The sequence below is a fragment of the Monodon monoceros genome, unplaced genomic scaffold, assembly GCF_005190385.1.
Source record: "Monodon monoceros isolate NGI ecotype Baffin Bay Population unplaced genomic scaffold, NGI_Narwhal_1 Super_Scaffold_19, whole genome shotgun sequence".
NCBI lineage: Eukaryota > Metazoa > Chordata > Mammalia > Artiodactyla > Monodontidae > Monodon > Monodon monoceros.
In genome coordinates this window covers 72570672-72591254 of record NW_021703775.1, presented here as the reverse complement: position 1 = coordinate 72591254, position 20583 = coordinate 72570672, and the positions used below count along the sequence as shown (strand labels likewise).

General features: G+C 47.2%; 1 protein-coding gene across 2 annotated transcripts in view; it reads right to left on the bottom strand.

The window, feature by feature from the left end:
• APOB (apolipoprotein B) overlaps window positions 1-13651 on the bottom strand; it is a 39585-nt gene extending 25934 nt beyond the window's left edge. The window contains exons 1-15 of one of the 2 annotated variants that reach the window (XM_029232060.1): window positions 13469-13651; window positions 13142-13180; window positions 11994-12109; window positions 10796-10941; window positions 8355-8508; window positions 7346-7501; window positions 6773-6897; window positions 5704-5789; window positions 4012-4231; window positions 3028-3255; window positions 2689-2806; window positions 2453-2599; window positions 1547-1758; window positions 1054-1291; window positions 317-493 (exon numbers count right to left, since the gene is read on the bottom strand). In XM_029232060.1, coding sequence (XP_029087893.1) covers window positions 317-493; window positions 1054-1291; window positions 1547-1758; window positions 2453-2599; window positions 2689-2806; window positions 3028-3255; window positions 4012-4231; window positions 5704-5789; window positions 6773-6897; window positions 7346-7501; window positions 8355-8508; window positions 10796-10941; window positions 11994-12109; window positions 13142-13180; window positions 13469-13535 — 2229 coding nt within the window. In that variant the 5' untranslated portion in view covers window positions 13536-13651. Of the gene's footprint in view, window positions 1-316; window positions 494-1053; window positions 1292-1546; window positions 1759-2452; window positions 2600-2688; window positions 2807-3027; window positions 3256-4011; window positions 4232-5703; window positions 5790-6772; window positions 6898-7345; window positions 7502-8354; window positions 8509-10795; window positions 10942-11709; window positions 12110-13141; window positions 13181-13468 lie in introns of both variants that reach the window. The other variant, XM_029232061.1, reaches the window with a different exon arrangement.
• Between the last annotated feature and the right edge of the window lie 6932 nt (window positions 13652-20583).

Below are 20583 nucleotides of genomic sequence, written 5' to 3'. Positions count from 1 at the left end.
ATCAAGCAACTTGCCCAGGTATGCAGAGCTTGAAGAGAGTGAGGTTAGATTTCAAACCCATGCCCCAGAGTTCACACTATTATGAACTCTAATTATGTTAGAGAGGCCTCTAATGAGTCTGGATGTGGGTAGACTGAATCTCCAGGAGGCCCATACCTACAGAGGATACTGGCTCTTACCCTCACTGGACTGGTTAATAATAGCCATAGTTGTCACTTCAGTTAGATAGTACCTTGGTGACTTCCAGGCTTAGACAAGAATGTCTTCGCATTGAAACCCAAAGCTTTCATTGAGAGGATACTTAACAGGAACATACCTGCTCACGTTTATCATCTTTGTTGTAGCCAAAGTGATCCACCAAGACCTTGGAGACATGATCAGGAACTTGACCATCAACCCAGTACAAAGCCTTGTTGACACTGTCTGGGAAAAATCCTTGCTTCCCAAAAAGAGCTTCCAATGTTGGCTCAAAGCCTTTTCCTTGCAGACCAATCTGAGAAAGAAAATCAGGCAAGAAAATGCCATCATGTTTCTCTGTTGTCTGTCAGCCTTCCATTCCCCTCTTTATGCCCAATTCATTAAACAAGTATTCGGTGACAACTACAGGGCAGGAGCTGAGCTTAGCACTCCATGTGAGTTGTCTTATTTAAATCTCACCAGAATCTTGACAGGCAGAACTTATCACTTGCCTGTTTTCTGGAAGAGGCAGCTAAGGTTCAGAGAGCATAAATAGTTAAACCAAAGATTCAGAGTTGGGAGTGGACTTGGGGTTTGAACCAGAGCCGTCTGACTGTGCAGCCCATGCACTTCCTTGGATTTGGGGTCTAAGGGCTTCTCTGAGACATCTGCATTTCCATTCATATAAGGAGTCATGCTTCAGATGGCCCCTAGTGGGGAGGCAGGAAGGCAAGGGAGGAGGGAAAGAAGTGATGGCACCACTGCCTGATGATTCTTGTTCCTCTGTAGCTGGCTCACGGCTCCCTTGATTTGACTTTATGATGTAGAACAGAATGGCCTAGAAAACGTAAGACTCTGCTTCAATCTCACACATACCTCAAAGAGGTCAGCTGGAGCAAATCCAAAGACTGAGAGGGTCATTTTCAGCATGCTTTCTTTAGGAAGGTAATTACTTGGATCAAATATAAGATTCCCTTCGATTCTGCCTGAGACTGGGTCAAGTGATGGAAGAGAAATAGATTTGGAAAGGTGATAGTTCCGGGAAAACTTTTTGAAGTCCATGATAGTTGGAAGTTGAGATGTTTTCAGAGCTTCTTCCACTAACTTTTTCAACCTAGATGAAGAGGAGGATATCGTGAGCCGACACACATCACGTTACTCTTCCACCCCCAAGTAAATATGGATTTCCAATCGCTACCAAACTATTTGGGTTTCATTTGCCCCAAGAGCTTGGCTCAGATCTGCCACCCTTTCACCCAGATGTTTGTTCCAGAAGAAAGAACAATGTATGAAGGGCAGGCAGCGGCTAAATCAGAATCGAGGTTTGGAATTTCAGGCCCCTGTGGCAGATGGGGACGACTTCACTCACTCCTGGACATACAGATCTTCTGAGTTTAAGATGTTGGCGATGTGGGAAGCCACAAAGTTCTTCACTTGCTCATTCTTTTCCCGTGTGAGGAGTTGGGTGATTTTGTTAATATCTGACTGGGAAGGGCCGCCCATCAGCATGAGATAGGCAGCCAGTCGCTTATCCCCCGGAGAGGTGTCATCGAGGAAAGTCTGAAGTAGGACTTCCCGGACCTGTAGCCAAAAGAGGAGACTGTTATCACTGTCAGAACACAGAACATGCCTGGTCTTATTATGCGCAAGTTGAATCTCTCTCTAAGAATCCTTCAAACGCTGGTACTGAACCTTCTTGCCTGTGTTCCCCCCAGAGCAACCAGCTGAAGGAAGTGTTCTCAGAAGACACCTATCAGATGCATGTTGAATTCAACTGCATTAAAATACACAAGTTACGGCCAAGTTACAACTTGTCGGAGATCTGCCACTAACTGAAGATAAAGTTGTTTTAACATAAATTATCTCAATATGAGGATAAAGGTGGGAAGGGACAGTGAGAATTTGGTGCTAATAAGTAAGTCAGGTTGTCTGCAAAGCTCTGGAGCCACTGCCACGTTCTGGGGCCAGTTTGACTATCCTAGTCTAGGGAAACTGGGGAAAAATCAGACACGTTTTCCCAAGATGGGAACGATGGTCAATCTGGCGGGAGGACAGCATATAGTGAACAGCTCACACTCGGCCTGCTGGAGTAGCAACAAGCTCAAATATTTCTCTCAGGTCCACCTTACTGCTAGGCAGTCACCAGGTGTGTTGAAAGTTGCAATTAAAAAGCAGTAGAATAAGGTCACTAGAATGATGAGATTTAGAATCTCATTCCAAATCCTTGTCAGTCTGAATAAACTTTTCACTTTCAGTCCTCTTCTGTGGCCTTTACCTCGTCTCTAAGCTCCATTTTCCGCAGGGCCTGGATGGCAGCCTTCTGAATCGGCAGTGACGGCTGTCTACTTTTGACGCATTTCAGGACTGAAGATGGGAGTTTTGGGGTTAGTTGCTCCATGGTTCTACCAATATTTCCAATGACCTGCATTGAAAAGAAACAAGAGGGAATCGGCACAGAAGTAGTGAGGGGTGTACAGGAAAACTGCATTTCATACAAAAAACTGAAAATACCCTCAGAATCAAGTAGATGTGATCTTCGTTCCCAGTGCAGTCATTGCGAATCTGTTCCAACAGGTAATCAGCAATTTCCAGCAGGTCCTGTGTCCCCGTAGGGTTTGTCTTATGATAGCTACAGAATAAGAGGTAGGATTCAGCGAGCATAGCCAGATTTATCTTAAAATATACACTTATATTTGCTGATTTCTTATTTCAAATCATTACTCTCAAAATGAGCAGTAGAAAAACAAAAGAGTAAGCATCATAATTTGAAAGTGGAGGGAGGGTACAAACTTAATACAGAGAAGCGGGGTCTTCCTTAGCTCCTACGAGGAGAACCAGTGTAAAACTCACTTGTTGATCACGTGACTCAGAGCATAAAATGTGGCCCGGCTCTGCTGCTCCTTTGCCATGTTAAAGATTGTTCGCAGCCTCTCGGCAGAGGGCTTTGGGATCAAGGCCACCAGGTAGGTCACAACATCTATCAGAAGGGGGTTGGCTTTCTCACTTTTCAGCCACTGGAGGATGTGAGTGTAACACTGGGGCTGTCCGCATTGAATCAAGGCTTGTAAAGTGATGGGGCTGAGAAGAAAAGGGCAGAGAGAGTTATAAACATCACCTTCTAGGCAGCTAAAATATCCTTGGCCCATGGTGTTCCCTCTGTCAGGAATGCCCTTATTCCCCTTATTCACAATCCAAATCCAACCATCTTCCAAAATCTAACTCAGATCCCTAGAACCAGAAAGCCTTCCCTATAAGCATTATCCACCAGAGAAGCACCACGGAGCAAAGCCTGAAGAAGGACCCCCTGGACTCAACATCCAGAAAGGTCTGTCATCCTTTGGTCAGAAGACAGAACATGCCAGGCAAACACTCATCCAGTCTTCAGTCCCTTCTCTGGTCTTCACGGCACTAACAGTGAGTGCATTGGAGTAAAGAGAAGGCACGGTATTATTTTGTTTGCCTGAGTTCTCTCTCCTCTAGCCTATAGGCTTCCAGAGAGCACAGACTTCTTTTTCTCTCAAACACTCCAGGGTACCCATTATAGAACTAGGAATTAGAAGATACACATCAAAATGTGGGAAATATTTTCCTCCTGTCTTAATACACAAATATGTATCTACCTTGGATGCAATGTGTGTATGTGTGTTTTGCCCATGGAACTCTAGACACCTTAGCCGATACTTCTCTATCCAGTAAACGTTAACTGACTGACTAATTGATTAACTGGGTTGAAATTTCAGTGGTCCCTGAGATTCTCTGTTTGGCCGAGGTCTCGGCCAGCTACTACAGGTGTATAATCTATGAAAGATTGAGCTGCGACCATTCAAGAAATACCTGGACACCTCGATCAGCTCCGGCAAGAGGGATGTGACTGCCTCATTGCTGAGGGCTCGCAGCTCAGTCACCAGTTTATGGAAGAGGGTAGCTCTCTGGGCGTTCTGCTCGGAGACATGCAGTTTCTGCAGCTCCTGGAGGGTCTTCACGATGGCCTCGGCCTGCTTTGGAGGTGATGTGGACTTGGTGCTCTCAAAGGCAAGACCCACCGCCTCGGCACCTGGAAGGAGGAATGTGTCAGAGGGATTCTGGCTTACCTCTGCTTCTCACCCTCATATTTCTACTGGAAACTGGAGATCAAGGAGGGGTCAGCAAAGGGGAAAAGAAAAGAAAACTATCCAGTACTGTACTTGATGCCCATTACGTATCTATCTGGCTCTGTGCTAGGGGTCTGACTTCAGTATTTTCATTGACTCATCACACTCTCCCTGAGGGTAGTAGTATTCCTCAATTTAAAGATAAGGGGGGACTTCCCTGGTGGCACAGTGGTTAAGAATCCACCCGCCAGTGCAGGGGACAGGGGTTCGAGCCCTGGTCCGGGAAGATCCCACGTGCCGTGGAGCAACTGAGCCCGTGCGCCTAGAGCCCGTGAGCCACAACTGCTGAGCCAGCGTGCTGCAACTACGGAAGCCCGCACGCCTAGAGCCCAAGCTCCACAACAAGAGAAGCAGCCACCTCAGTGAGAAGCCCGCACACCGCAACGAAGACCCAATGCAGCCAAAAATAAATAAATAGAATAAATAAACTTATAAAAAATAAAAAAAATAAAGATAAGGGAACTAAGACCCAGAAGCGAGCCACTCACCTTGCCCAAGACCTTTCTGGGTGTGAGAGGCAGAGCTGGAACTGAATCCAGGCTTCTGTGACTCTGGTATCGGATAACCTTTCTGCCTAAAAGACCTGGTGAGGAGGCGCTGCTGCTGATGTGGCAACAGCTGAAGCTGACTCACTGCTGCTCGCCCACCCTTTCTTCCAGCGGGATCTAATGGCAGTTTGTGGGGGAGGGGAAGATGCTTTTGTGTCCCCTCCATCACCCTGCTCTCACCTGTGCCAGGGAGGCAGGTGAATCAGCACGGGCATACGGTGCAATGGAAGGAGTCCACTTAGATTAGAGTAGACCTGGAGGCCTATTTTTTACCACCTCTAATAGTCTGTGACTGTGAACACATCACTAAGCCTCTCTCTGGGTCCCTCTCCCCTCTGATGGGTACAAAAGCACACGTTGCTACCACCTGACATCACAGGTTGCTGAGAACGACGAGGTAAGACATACGACAGCTTCACGTACAAGACACATGCAGGGCTGGGGTTGGACTAGAGGTCTCTATAGTTCCTTTCAGCTCTAAGACTGATCCCTGACCCTGAGGGTCTCTCTCATTGCCCCACCCTGTCCAGGCCCCAGGCCTTATCATGGGGCGTATGAGGTTGTCAGATCTACCAAAGGTTGACTTAGGAAACCAGGTTCCTACTTACAAAAACCCAGGTAGCTTTGGGGAACTCGCTTTCCTTTATCCCATTGCCACCTGACATTCTGAAGTGAATGTGCTTTCTCAGTAGAACGGCCAGAACACTGGAGCCCATGACCTCATCACCAGCAGACATTTCATCGGGCCCAGCAAGGAGCTAAGCCATGGTTGGTACATCATGGGCAGATTTCCCAGCCCTGGCAACCAGGTGCACATAAAGTCTTACCTTCATCAAAGAAGCGGCTGTTGATCTTAGGTGTGTCTTCAAGTTTCAAAGTCTGTGTAACCTGTGCCATCATCCCGTACTTATTCCTAGTAACAAAGGCACATCATGTCATCAATGGCCGGCTCCCCAGACCATTCTGTTCTTTTCACGTTGAATGTTTCCCCCACCTCTGCTTCTACCCAAATTCTGCTCACCTTTCAACCCATAGTTATAGCCAACTGTCCTTCACAGGTGTAGAGAACAAACATATAGATACCAAGGGGGGAGGGGGTCGGATGAACTGGGGCATTGGGTTTGACATATATACACTACTATGTATAAAATAGATAACTAATGAGAACCTACTGTATAGCACAGGGAACTCTACTCAGTGCCCTGTGGTGACCTAAATGGAAAGGAAATCCAAAAAAGAGGGGATATATGTATACGTACAGCTGATTCACTTTGCTGTACGGCAGAAACTAACACAACATTGTAAAGCAACTATACTCCAATTTAAAAAAAAAGCCAACTGTCCTTGATCCCCCTGGTGAACAGTACCACCTCCTTCTGGTCATGTTGGCTGTCCTTCCACCAGAAGGACATATGTACCTTACACCCTCCACCATTCTGGAGCGCCCAGAGGGAATGGACTAACATTGTGCTTTGAAATTCCTTTGCACCTCCCACAGCACAGTGCCAAGACTACAGCAGTTACTCCATATACATTAGTTGACTGATCACTTTTCAGAATGGATTTGGATACACAAGTCTCTACACCAATTCCCAAATCTTCTGCAAAGCCTTTATAACCAGGGCAGGCTGTAATGATCCCCAGTTTTCCCTGACCTATAGCCCTTAAAGTCTGGGTCTCAGCTATCTTTTGTTGGTTCCAAATTATTTTGCATGCCTAAGACTTTCCTACCAAATTGCCTGTTAGCTTGAGACAGGAGGACAGGGATGGGCTCTGCTTTGTACCTCTTCACAACCCCCTCCCAGGCACAGCCTAGCTTGCAAGAGGGCACCTGAGAAGCATTCAGCTCCTACTGGCTCCATAAATAATGAATCAAGGCTGCAGAGGGTGACCTACTTATAGGAGAAAGGCAGGAACAGGTGTTGCTCCTTGCAGATGGCTTCTGTCACGTGCTTCCTCTTAGGATCCAGGGTGTACTGGCAGGACTGGCTGCTGCCAATCAGCATTGACAAGGGGCGGGCCTGTGAATGAGATCGGGGAGAAGCATTTTCATCAGTCCCTGGGGCTTGAACCTGAGTCTCCTGCCATAGGTATTTACCTTCTGGGAAGAAGGTGGGGGAATGCGGGTTCTGTACCACTAGATAAATTCAGTTAGAGAAGAGAGCTTGGTACTTGACATTTTGACAAGGGGATGCAACAACTTGGCAGATCCAAAGCTGAGTCAAGCTATAGACTCTTCTTATTCTACCCCAGTGGACCTATGATCCTGCACAAAGTATATATAACCTGGTATCCTACACACGCCTGTCCATCCCACCAAAAATAAAACACTTCACAGCTGCTATTGCTCCTTATGTTTTCTTTGCCTAGAAGTTTTTCTTTGAGATCCCTTATAGCGCTAACATTCCATCATTTTAATAATAAAGAGGCTGCTGCCAGGGTGAATAGCAATGCTGACGTGAAACTCACCATGCCTTTGATCAAAGCAAGGGGGCTAACTCCCGTGCTAATGGGCTGGAAGTGATCACAATTCTCCAGGTTTCTTTCAATGGATATTTCTGTTGCCACATTTCCCTTCCTTGTTTTAACGGTAACGTCACTGGAGCAGTTTCCATACACGGTGTCCTATGGGAGCAAAAGATACAATTGGTGTATTCAACACGGGGAAACATCTTTAGGTTCTTGGGGTGGGGCTGGGAAAGGAGCCAGGGAGAAAAGGCGGATGCAACGTGGCTTTGGGAGAAAGCTTCATCCTCTTTGACAGAGCGTGGGTATTGCTGGTTCCAAGGGCGGCCAGAGCTGGAGTGAGAAAACCACTTACAGGTGATCCTGGTTCTGAGGCATACCTGCCTGCCCTCCTAGGACCTCGCCAATGCTGGTTTTATATTCTGTGCTCGCAGAGCATTTTCTCTGCTGTTCATTTATGGCTCGCATTCCAATCTGCCTTGTGTTATACGTGTCTTGGTTCTCACCCCAGGCCCTGAGAACTCCCTGAGGAGAGGCCTCTGCAGGATGCAGCAGTGAGTTCTCTGCGAGTAGCACAGGATGGAACTCAGAACATAGTAAGGGCTCAAAAGTGTTAGTGGGACTGAAGTAAATTGAATTCTCTCTCCGATCAAAACCTGAAATTCTTAAAAGAGGCTGGCAAGTAGATTCAATTATTTTCTGTGTTTAAAACACACAGAGGCTATACCTTGTGGAAACAGAACAAAATCAAACAAAGGAGTAGGGTGGTTGGGACTCCCCAGAAACTGCTATAAAATTAGACCCAACCTGCTCAGGCTGCGTGGGCTGAGCCCTCAGTGAGCCCAGAGGCTGGGGCAAGCCCTGGGCACTGTGCTTCACACCAATATCGGGCCTCCCGTGTAACTAGCCATGCAGCTGAGTCAACGATCCACCTGATGTATAAGTGGGACCCGGCTCCAATATGTGAAGATGCCTTCAAAGGGCCACTGTTATCAGCTTTCTAAATTCTCACCAGAAATAACACTTGTTTAGCCTCTTCTGTATCCGGGGGAAGCAGGAGGGCAGAAATGATGCCCCTCTTGATGTTCAGGATGTGTTTAGGCTCTTCTTTCTCTGGGTAAAGTAAAACTTGCTTCCCTTCAGGAACAGCCAGCCTGAGATCGTACCTGTCCCAGAGAGAGTGTGGTCACTCAGTGTCCTTTCTCCACCATGAACCTGATGGACATAAGCTGGGTGGCTTTGTAGCCTCCTTTTTACTTATTTTCTTTTTACATTTTTTCTTCATACATATCAACACATATATATTGTTTTTCAAGAGCATACAAATATGTGTATGCTTTTGGTATTCTTTCATTTCTTTTCCTTCTTTGATTGGCTCACTCATTCTCTCACTCTTTTTTACCCACATCGGGTCTCTGCAGTCACACTCCCCCACAGAACAACCTACTGGGCATCCCCCATTTGTATCTCCACACTCAGACAATCCCATATAGAAGCGTGGGAGTGAAAACACCTGCATAGAAAGAGTTTGTCGTTCCTTGTTTTATCCAAATGGGATGGTATTATGCATACTTGTCTTTATCTTGCTTTTCTCATTTAATTATACTCCATGAAAATCCTTCTGAGTCATTTGGTAGTGCTCTAACAGATTCTTTTTTAAAAGTTGTATAACATTCCATTCTGTGGTTATATATACTTTATTCATAGTCCCCTGTTTGATGGCATTCACTTTCTCTTCCTAGATTTTTTAGTTTTTTTTTTTTTTTGCCACACAAACAACACTGAAATAAACATTTTTATGCATCTATTGTCACACATTACTACTTTTCTTTTCATGGGCTAGAGTCCCAGCATTTGAAATTGCTGTGTCAAATGCTACAAGTATTTTTAATTATAGTAGATATTGACTAATGGCACTCATTCTCACCATCAGTGCACGAGGGTACACTTTTCCTCATAGGCTTGTTAGCAACAAGTGATATAGCTGTTTTCAATTTCTGTAGTCTTAATGGGTATAAGGTGATAAATATCTCATTGTTACATTAATTGCATTTCCTGACCACTGGCGAATTGGAGCTTCTTTCCATACATTTGTTGGACATTCATTCACTCTTTTATATGATCTCAGGCTATGTCTAAAGCCTGGGTCAACTCTGATCTAAGGGACCTTTCTTTGGGGACTTCCTTAGGGGGTTTCACATGGCCTGGCAGCACCTGCTCTAGTTAAGTCAGAGTAAAGAAAAGAAGACCAGGCATGTTTCCCACAGCTGTCCATCCTCTCAGAAAATTGCAGACACTGATGCAGGCTCACAGGAAAGCCTTGAGGTGGCCAAAAGCAGGAGTCCTTTTTTGCAGGAGGGTAAGGACCAAAAAAGAACTGTGACTCCCTTCTGTCACTGTACCCCACTCCCTCAGATGCCTCTAAGTCTTGTATAAAATAAGATGTATTGGTAAGAGACAGAAGCATCAAGGCCTACTCTGGCTTCCGAGTCTAATGTTTAACAAACTGAAAGAAGGGCACGGTGGGGCGGGGGTGGGGGGGAGTTTCCGATGTTACCAAATCAACAAATCCATGACTGTCTGTATTTGCACACACTCAGGACACTACAAACTGTGATCCGGAGATGAGGCAGGGATGATCAAAAAATCTAACAGGGCTTCCCCGGTGGCGCAGAGTCCGCCTGCCGATGCAGGGGACACGGGTTCGTGCCCCAGTGCGCGAAGACCCCACATGCCTCGGAGCGGCTGGGCCCGTGAGCCATGGCCGCTGAGCCTGCGCGTCCGGAGCCTGTGCTCCGCAACAGGAGAGGCTACAACAGTGAGAGGCCTGCGTACCGCAAAAAGAAAATAATAATAATAATAAAAAAATCGAACAACCAGTACAACGTGAACACTGATCAGTCAGAAGTGATGCCAGTCATAAACAAGAGGAATGGCCTGGTCAGTGTGCGCTGGCAAAATGCCAGCCCTGGAGGGAGATCAGCTCAGGCCTCAGCTCTCCCTGGGCCCCTTGAAGCTGGTGCCCTCTGCTGAGCAGGCCCTGCACTGCCATGTTTGGCCACAGCAAGTCCTGCCGGGACCCTGTCTGAAGACTACGAGGCGTAGTCTTGTTTCATTCTTTAAACGTGAGTTCACTTGTTTAAACAAACCATCTCAGCTTTACTGTCTCAAGGAGTTTTAAAACGTGAGATCTTTTAGAACCACATTTAAATGATAATTAGGGGAACTTCAGTAGGGGAGGGTAAATACTGCTTCCCTCTTTTGAATTGTTGTGAAAACTCAGCAATTCCCTCATCCATGGCGAATACAGAATACCAATACTTATACTCACATACGTGCCCAACATAAACACACACATTCATGCCTCAGTGGACACACACCCACACGCTCATGCACAACACGTGCAGCGGTACTCAGAGCTCAGAAATGTAAATGCACAGGCCCACGTCTTACTTGGACATGGCGGCAGCAAACTCCTCAGAGTTCTTGGCCTTCTTCAGCAAGGCCTTGCCCTCAGGGTTGAAGCCATACACCTCTTTCAGGGTGCAGAGGCTCGTCTTCAGGATGAAGTTGCAGAGTTGGGGGACCTCCAGCTCAACCTGACAACAGAGGGTAACATCACATTAAGACTCTCCATCAAGAACACCAGATCCCCCCTCAGCCCAGGGCTTTCTGGCCTTTTCCACGTCCTAGGGTACCATGCTTCTGAAGTTTTCCCCTATGCATGCAAAGGATGGTATCTTTTTATTGGTTCTAAATGTACTCCCTTTAAAGACGTACAACTGGCTAGAAGAAAGGCAGCCTAGGAGTGAGGGTTTGGAAGAAAACCAGGAGGCAGGAGGAGGGCTATCATTGCTTTCAACAGCGAATGTTTCCTTAATATAAATAGAAAAACCAAAAATCTAAGACCACTGTACCTATCAGGGCCTATTCAGAGCTTTGCATGCAGCTGTAGTTTAAACAGATCCCTAGTTGTTATCCAGCACTGTTTAAAGGACTTTCTGCAGTGCTGGAAATGTTCTATATTCTCACTATCCAACATGGGGGCTGCTAGGTATAGGTGCCTATTGGGCATGTGAAATGTGGCTAGTGTGACTAAGAATCTGAATTTTTACTTTCATTCAATTTAAATAGCCACACGTGGCTAATGGCTACCTTATCTGACAGCACAGACGCTGGGACCCTAGAAAGAAGAGGGTGGCCCAGCCTGACTTCTCTTTCCCACACGAACCCCGATAGTGGCCCTTAGATCTGTTCCACAGGAACATGGATAGGAGTACAGCCATTCTCAACAATAAGTAGTAGCAGACACTATTTGACTTAGATGATAAAAACCGCTCTCCAGAATGCTTTCCTGGGATGCTCACCTCCCTTGGCTCACCCGCTGGACATCTCTCAACATATTAAATCTTCTGGTCTGCAATCCTGATATTCTAGATCACATATTCTAATTACATCTTGGAAGCTAATGGGAAAATAAACCTGGTGGGTAAAATTTTTTTTTCTGTGGCAGACAACTTCTCCGCAAAGTGGCTGACTTTCAAACTGAGGGCCAGTCCAGCACTTGGAGATTACGACAGTCCTGGCACAAGCTGGTTTGCTCAGCCCCGGGCTCCAGGGTCCTCCAGTGGCCCTCCATCTCCTCTCATACCTTGCAGTTGATCTTGGTGGAACTTCTTGAATCAGCAGTCCCGGGGACTCCACTGGAACTCTCAGCCTCATAGTTGTACACATATTTCCTGAGGTGCTTGAATCGCGTTGCATCTTCTGCAATGAGGAGAAGTCAGTCAGCTACACAGCAGAAATAACTCGCCCGAGGACAGTCAGTCCTGGGCAGAGAGGGGTAGTGGCAAAGATAATAAAAAATGGTAATTAAACTCAAATTATTTTTAATTGATTTTGGCTTATACTTAATTTTCCTTTATAGATTTAGCTTCTGCATTATGATTTTGCTGAGGCTAATATTTAAATTAGCTGGTAATCCTTGAATATATAATCTGAGACACAAGGCAGGGAGTGTCAAGTAATGAGGCTCAGAAAGTCTATAAGAAAGACTCCCTGGAAAATTAAGAGTTGACAGCATAAAAGCAAATATCTCTCATTGCCTTTTCAGCTTGAAAATACCATAATTCTGTGGCTCTTTTTTGATTCTACCAAACATCTGAGGCTAAGTTCACTAAGCGTTAAGGGTATCCGGCTGATTTAAGAAACACCCAAGAAGGAATTTCCGGAGGTTTCCACAGGGCGCGAGAGGCATTTTCTGAACAATTTGAGAAAAAGAACATTTGGGTTCTGAGCCCAGATGCAGTGATGCCAGACGCCCACGAGATGGCAGTGCTGCTCCATCAGAGGGCAGCCTCCGGCTCTTGGGAGAACACAGGGTACCACTGCAAGGCCAGCTCCTTTGACCCCTAGGGGTCAGGTAAATACAAAGGGGTGGGCATCTGGATTTCTGCACAAAGGTTAAAGTCAGCATTTCCTCACCTTCCTGCGCTTCAAATTAATGATTAGCCGCTGACAAACAGGACAGATGTCTCTTTAAAGTGTCTATGGACCAACAGTTGGCGGTCCCTTCCCCACCCTACTCCCAGGCTGAACTTTTAGGACCAATGGGAAGGGTGGGTAGAAGAGAGCGGAGACCCCTTGGAGGGGGTCAGAGGCTCAAGGAACTGGCTTCTTGGGCTCAGAGCAGGGTACGCCAATCACAGCATCACAGCACTTAAGTGGCCTGAGGTGCAGGGGGATGGGTGGGGGATGGGTGGGGGGGGCCCTTCCTTGCCCCACCGGGAAATGCCTTACTTGGGCAGCTCGGGCTGACATTTTCCAGCACGGTGTCTCCTGTAAGAAAGGGAGAACGACAACTGTGGGTGTTCCCGTCCTTCCAGATGGGTCCTAGCGTCTGACGGGGACGACAACTGTAGAGGACTTTCAGTGTCTTGGAGGGAAGCAGGTTTTGAAAAACCCAATCCCCAGCCCCACCCATTACCTGAGTCTGGAGGAGCCACCCAGCTGGTCCTGTGCCCCTGTCCCCCGACCCTGTGGCCGTCCTCCCTCTGACCCAGGCCCAAGCTAACCCAGCCCCCCACCCCCGGCCTGGCGCCCCAGCGGCCGGGGGGCCTCACTCACCGGCCCGGGCGCTGGCGGCAAGCAGCAGCAGCAGCAGCGGCAGCAGCGCAGGCCTCGGGGGGCCCATGGCCGACCTGAACGGCGGCTCCCTCCCGTCCGCTGGCTGGGCCTGGCCTCCGCGCTGCTCGCTGGCTCCTTAGGGACCGGCGCCCACAGGCAGCAGCTCCGCACCCGCACCCGCACCCGCCTTGGGAATGCGGGGCCGGCGCCCGGGCCCGATTTATACGAGGCCGCCCGCGCAGGGCTGCAGCTGAAAGAGCGCCGGGCAAATTGCAAAAGGTCCAAAGGGCAGCGTCCCGGGCCTGTTTGCTTTTCCGCCCCAGGCCCTGCTCTGAGCCCCGAGGAGGGGGCTCAGCCTGGACTCAGCCAGGGCCACTGGGGCCTTGCCTCTCGCCTCTCCTGTCCCTGGGGTCTCAGGGCCCCAGGCCAGTGGGCTCAGCACCCGAAGCGCCTGACCTGAGCTAGGGGTGCCTCCGGGAGATGCAAGCACAGGAGCCAATCTCACCCCTGCTCCCTGAGCTTTGTAACCACTGGGGAGCCAGTCCTTCACAGCGTCTTGGTGGAGACATTTTCCTACCCCTTCCTCCCCCTTTAGTGGACTCTGAGTTTGCATGGGGGCCTGTAACCCAGGTCAGTACCTGTGGCTCTGGGTCACATGCCCTGGATTCAGCCCATCTGGAGGGAGCAAACAGCAAGGGGAAGGAGAGAGGTCTGGTGAGGGACTGACCCCCACTCGACCTGAGGGACCACGTCTCAGTCAAAGCAGAAATCCAGCAGCCTAAATCTTCTAGAAACCCCAGTAAGGTGGGGCCTTTGGAAAAGACCAGCCTCCCCCATCTTCCCCCCAGCAGCCCAATTTCTTCTTCAGAAATTGAGGAGAGGAGGCTTTTCCCTACGTGAACTGCTTCTGGGTTTCCTCACGGATGGGGGAGGCCAGCGAGGAGAAGTACAGTAGTGGGTGGATGCATAATGTTCCTCCTAAACATCCCGGAAACGTCTCCATGAATCCTTCCCTTCTTTTCTAGGTACTGTCCATTTCCCACAGGAAACTTTTGCCAAGGCACAGTATAGATATTTCAGCAACACTGACTTACTGACCCAGAAGTGATTATAAAGGGTGAATGATGGGATGGTGCTGTGATGGGATGGACAAATATCTGGGACTGGCCATGTCCACAAGGCACCTCCAATCCGGTTGGGGAGACAAAGTGTGTAGACAGGAAACTGCTGGTGAGCAATGAAGGCAGGCTGAAAGCAATGCTAAACTGTGTGGGGTATAACTGCTGGAGGAGAGCAAAGGGAGGCGTGGGAGACGGGGGTCCTGGAGCAATGAAGAGGGGCTGTGGACTGACGGGGACATGAAGCACCGGAGGCAGAAGTCAGTATTTGTTGTTACAATTTGTTATTTATGAGACGTATCCAGATGTAACAAACTACCTGTGAAGTCATTTAAATCTTCTGGTGCCAAATGTGATGGTCAGAAAGGTCAGTTCTGAGATAGTAACAGTGTATAAACCCCCCATTACCTTAGCCGAGACTTGCAGGAGGATGTTCGTCTTGTTACTGGCACTTGGGTCGCCACACTTCTCCTCAATTCATGTATTTTCCTTAGCCAGGAACTCCCTGTGGGCAGCTAAACTCCCTTCAGTGATGAGCTGCAAGGTATATTAATATTGTTAAAAGTGGATATTACAGAGGTTTCAACCCAAGGCTGCTCATACCTACACCACTGAATTCAGAAAGGTCTGGAAAAAGTAACTGCCCCCAAACCCCATTTCTCTGAACACTATTTGAACTATTTTACGTGGATTGTCTTTCCACAGGAGGAGCTGCTGTTAGTATATCAGGAAATGGTCATGCTCCCATGCATGTGGGTAAAAATATTTAGGTATAAAGAAACTGAAACGAGATGGTTAACTTCAATTTATAAGCACAAGGCCAGGATTTCTCTGTTGGATGACAGATGAAGCCACTGTCCTATAGTCTGTCAGTAGAGAACATTAAATAAGACTTGGGGATGTAATGTACAGCATGATGAACATAGTTCATAGCACTATTTTGTGTATTTGCAAGTTGCTAAGAGAGTAGATCTTAGAAGTCTTTATCACAAGAAAAGAAAAAATTGTGCGGGGGCATGTATAGTGTCAGATGTTGGCATTGTGATCATTTCACAACATACACAAATACTGAATTATTATGATGTAAAAAAGTAGAGAACATCATTTTTATGATTTGGGAATCAGAAAATGAATCTGCTAACTTGGATGCAGGGAAAACTTGTGGGTTGCTTAGATGCCCCTGAGCTGACTGTCACCATATCTAAATGGAGACTTGGAAGCATCGGGCTCAGCTTCTCTTTCTTCCCCTGATTTTCTCTGAAAGGTCACCCTAGTGCTGGGTAGCAGCCAGCAGTATTCATCCTCTGACAAGGTCAGGTACAGAAGCACCACAGAGGAAGTGTTTGATCGTTGAGTTGACTTGGGTACACTTACAGAAATACTGTAAGGATTAGTGCGTAGACTATTCTTACATTACTAAATCCACTTAGATCTTTTGTCAAAAGCTATTTTAAAATATAGCATTATTTGTGAACACAGATATCACCCTTCCTCTCTTTGCCTTTAAGAAGAACATTTCTCAGTTCCCTCTCCTAAACACATTCAAAGTTTCAAAGGACAGTGACCTGTCTTCACAGAGACATCAAATGGTGTCAGGAGTCAGGAAATCTAGTATAAGGTATTCATTGAATAGAGAAAACCCAGGTCGAGCGAGGTCAGCTGATGTAAAGGAAAGCAGTATGAGTGTTAGACTCAAGAAGACCTGGGATTGTGTCCTAGCTGGGTTTCTTGTGGGGCTTGTAACCTTGGGTGACTTCACTTTCCTAAGCCTCTGTTTAGCCATCCCTAAAACCGGATTAAAAATAGCAACCTTCCTCATAGGAATTTTTGTGAGAATTAAGTGAAACAATTATGTAAATAACTGCATTGATAGCACGATGCCTGGCAAAAAAGACAATGAATGATAAATTATCATTTATTATGTGTGTGTGTTGGAGTGGAAGTATATTTAGAGGGTAGCTATTGAGCTAGCTAACCACAATGGATATAGAGACAGAGATTGACAGAACAAAAACAGGAAATCGCATTAGGGAAAGAGAGCAGAAACAAGACAGGGCATCCTTGAGGGCTGCGCATAGGGGAGACAGAACATCCATTTGTCTCTGATGATTCCTAACTTTTCTGGGGATGTGAAATCACTGTCCTTTCTGGGGGTGAATGGAGGCCTTACTACAGCAAGCAGCCTAGTGACTCTAGCAGAGACACGTGCTGATATCACAAAGATTAATCTCAGCTAGTGGCTATGACTTGACAGTCTGTGAATGCAAAGTCCCATAAGGTGAACCCTCAGTCTGAGTAATCACAAAGCTCTGCGTACCCATTAGAAAGTCGCCTGGTTAATGGAATTTCAAGGAATTAGATAATGCCAAGGATTCCAGTTAACAGCCTCTAGAAGTGAAACTACGCATTGTTTATCTGCAGGTGACCAGAAGGGTCCTGGTCAAGTTCAGGGACCTATGGAGACTATTAAAAGCCCCTCAGCAGCCCAATATCCTGAGTTAGTGTAGTTCATATACTGAAATAGGTGTTCAATATATATTTGCCGAATACAAACGAATCTACGCCATTCAGTTACACCCCACTGCTTCCAGGATATTTATGTACAGTGACCATGACGCTAAATAAATCTTTACAGTCACATAAAACAAGGAGATACAATCTGATGCAAATTATTCCCAGCTGTACCATTCAAATAACTCATCTGGCAAATAGGGACCAGTGCTGACAATGACTAATTAGCCTATCTCTTTTCTGCCTATGACAGCATTATAATTGCACATGATGCCCAGAAGCTGGAAAGTAAACTTCAAGAATTGTAGATGGAGCCATGCCCAGCGTGGTCTGTGCATGCTATTAACAAGTGCACACACACATATATACAAAAACATACACAAATGATAAATGTCAGGGGAAAAGAAGTGCATTGAGGTGAGTGGTACAAGTGAAAGATGGTGGGATGGGCCCAGTGTCAACCAGATGAAGACATTACTGATGGATGATTAACCTCCGGTGAGGAAGCAGAAAGAAACTTTCCTACTTTGTTATTCTGCTATCCAAGAGATAAGGTCAGAATGTTGAGCAGCGGTTCTTACCGGGGAGAAAAGTCCGAAGTCAGCACCGTTCAGCGTGCAGTCAGGTTCTATGTGTGTGCAGCTATCACTTCCTTGACCATGAAGGTCTCATCCCTCCACCCTGCCAGGGCCTGCTCCAGCCCCACCTCCTTCGAGGAGGCTTCCTCTGGCTCCAGTCCAGTAAGACCTCATGGCGTCTGACCCTGGTCTCTTATCAGTCAGTTTCTTCACAGGGCAAGTGATCCTGAAGGGCCTTCATACAGACCTGCTGTTGCCCTGAACTTACATTTCTCTCTGGTGATATTATCTAACTTTTCATGTGTTTACATGTTAACTTGCCAACCAGAGAGATAAGCTTGGAGGATGAGAACTGAGCGTCGTTTTCACCTTTGTATTCCCCTTCCCTCTCCCTCACCAGCACCTCGCACTAGGCAAGGCAGATGGTAGCAAAGGAGTAAACGCTGTGATTATAATGTGAGATGGTCCTTGTGAGACAGGTGTTTTTCATACCTGCAACTCAGTTTTACCCTCAGGTGCCGCTGCGTATGCTTATATCTTAATTTAGACTGCATGGTGAACCTGAATCAGCACGAGAGAGTCAGGATCTCGGAGCCGGGATCATGGGACAGTCTCAGACTCTGAGTATGGTCCCTCACCTGTGTGATGAGTGGACAGGACTAGGTGACCTTTTTTTTTTTTTGCGGTACGCGGGCCTCTCACTGTTGTGGCCTCTCCCGTTGCGGACCACAGGCTCTGGACGCGCAGGCTCAGCGGCCATGGCTCACGGGCCCAGCCGCTCCGCGGCATGTGGGACCTTCCCGGACCGGGACACGAACCAGCGTCCCCTGCATTGGCAGGCGGACTCTCAACCACTGCGCCACCAGGGAAGCCCTAGGTGTCCTTTTAAACCCATTGCAGCTCTGACTACCTTGATTCTGTGAAGACTTTGGAACTTAAAGAAAACAACACATAAATTATCCTGTACTGGGACCTCACTGTGATGAGGAGCTGTGGCTAAGGATTTGGAATCACTGAGCGGGATGGATTTCTAGAAGGCCACCTACCTCAAAGACCTGCACTCATAGTACTGTGCAAGGAATATAACCCTTCACCCATTTTAAACAGATTTCCAAATAAAGAGAGGCCATGCCCTCCTGGGGATACTGGGGACTCTCGGGAAGTTCTCCCTCATGTCTAACTTCAGGCTTCATCCTTGCCTTGTCTTGCCTTCCTTAGGTATATCTTAGCTTTTCCTTTGAAAGACTTTTTGCTGGTTTTGGTTGGCTGCTCTTCGCTGATTTTTTTTTTCCCTAAGTTTTCTTTGTCTTCTCATGGACTGAGGCTCAGAATGCGCTAGCCTTGAAGGGCTGACTGGCGCTGGTGATAAACAGATGGCTGGCTGGCTAGATGAGCCTCGCCATCCCCACGTGACTACTGATTCTCTTCAGGTATTTAGGAAGCCTCTGAGCACTTTGTCTTCGGAGAGCTTACAGGGGAGGAGAAGGGCCTGAATACACATCACAGCTAATAAAAAAATGAAAAGATAAAGCATCCAGAGTGGGGTCTGCACAGCCAGACTTCAGTGGTCTGATGTGGGTCTCAGAGGTCCTGGAGGAGGTGGGACTTGAGTGGATCTTGGGTGGGTGATGGGCAGGATTTGGGTAACTGGACTGGGTGGCACCACTGAAAGGGCAACGGCAGGGAGCTGACACTGTTTGACACGCCTGACAGTCTGTAACCCAGCCAGCCAGCTGAGTCCATGGAAAAGGCTGGGGAAAAGCAGGATGGGGATCGGCAGGGAGCACACCTTGCTGTGCTCAGGACAGAGAGCATGCTGGCTAATTCAGTCTTTGATTTAACTGTGAGTTACTGTGTAAACTGCACATTAGACATTTGGCATTAAATATGGAACATATGGCATTGAAACTCTAGCTAGTATAGAAGGCTATGATTATTGGGCTGGATTCTCCTTGTCCAGAGCTGTGAAGGGAAATGGAGGAACAGGGATTCCCAGAGTGTCAGACAAACAGAAGGTCTTTTAAAAAATAATTAATTAGGGCTTCCCTGGTGGCGCAGTGGCTGAGAGTCCGCCTGCCGATGCAGGGGACACGGGTTCGTGCCCCGGTCTGGGAAGATCCCACATGCCGCGGAGCGGCTGGGCCCGTGAGCCATGCATGGCCACTGAGCCTGTGCGTCCGGAGCCTGTGCTCCGCAACGGGAGAGGCCACAACAGTGAGAGGCCCGTGTACCACAAAAAAAAAAAAAAAAATTAATTAATTGGCTGCATTGGGTCTTTGTTGCCGCACGCAGGCTTTCTCGGTAGCCTTTCTTGTTGCAGAGCACAAGCTCTAGAGTGCAGCCTCAGTAGTTGTGGCTCACGGGCTTAGTTGTTCCGCGGCATGTGGGATCTTCCCGGACCAGGGATTGAACCCATATCCCTGCATTGGCAGGTGGATTCTCAACCACTGTGCTACCAGGGAAGTCCCATACTGAGGGTCTTAGAGGCAGACTCTAGACAATATTCTTACTTTATAGACAGAGAAACTGAGGTCTCGACAGCCTGAGGTTCTTTCTTGTTCTTGTTGTTTTTCCCAAACACGGGCAAATGCAGGGCAAGAACTTGGGTCCCCTAGTTTATAATTTAGAATATTCATTATACTCCAATTGCACTAAATCTATGTTGACTACATAAAGTTGCTTGGAGATTGCTTTACTGAAAATGAATCTTTGACATCAGTGTATTTCCTTATAATCTATTGCTCATTAAAAGTGAAAAACTTAATTGATTTTTTTGTGGGTTTGTATTCAGAATAAACATTGTTATGTTACTAATTACATAGAATCACAGAGATTCAGGGTTTCAAAGGGCCATTAAAGTCACTGCATCCAACTCATCTCCTAATACGGGGATCTCATCAGACTGAGA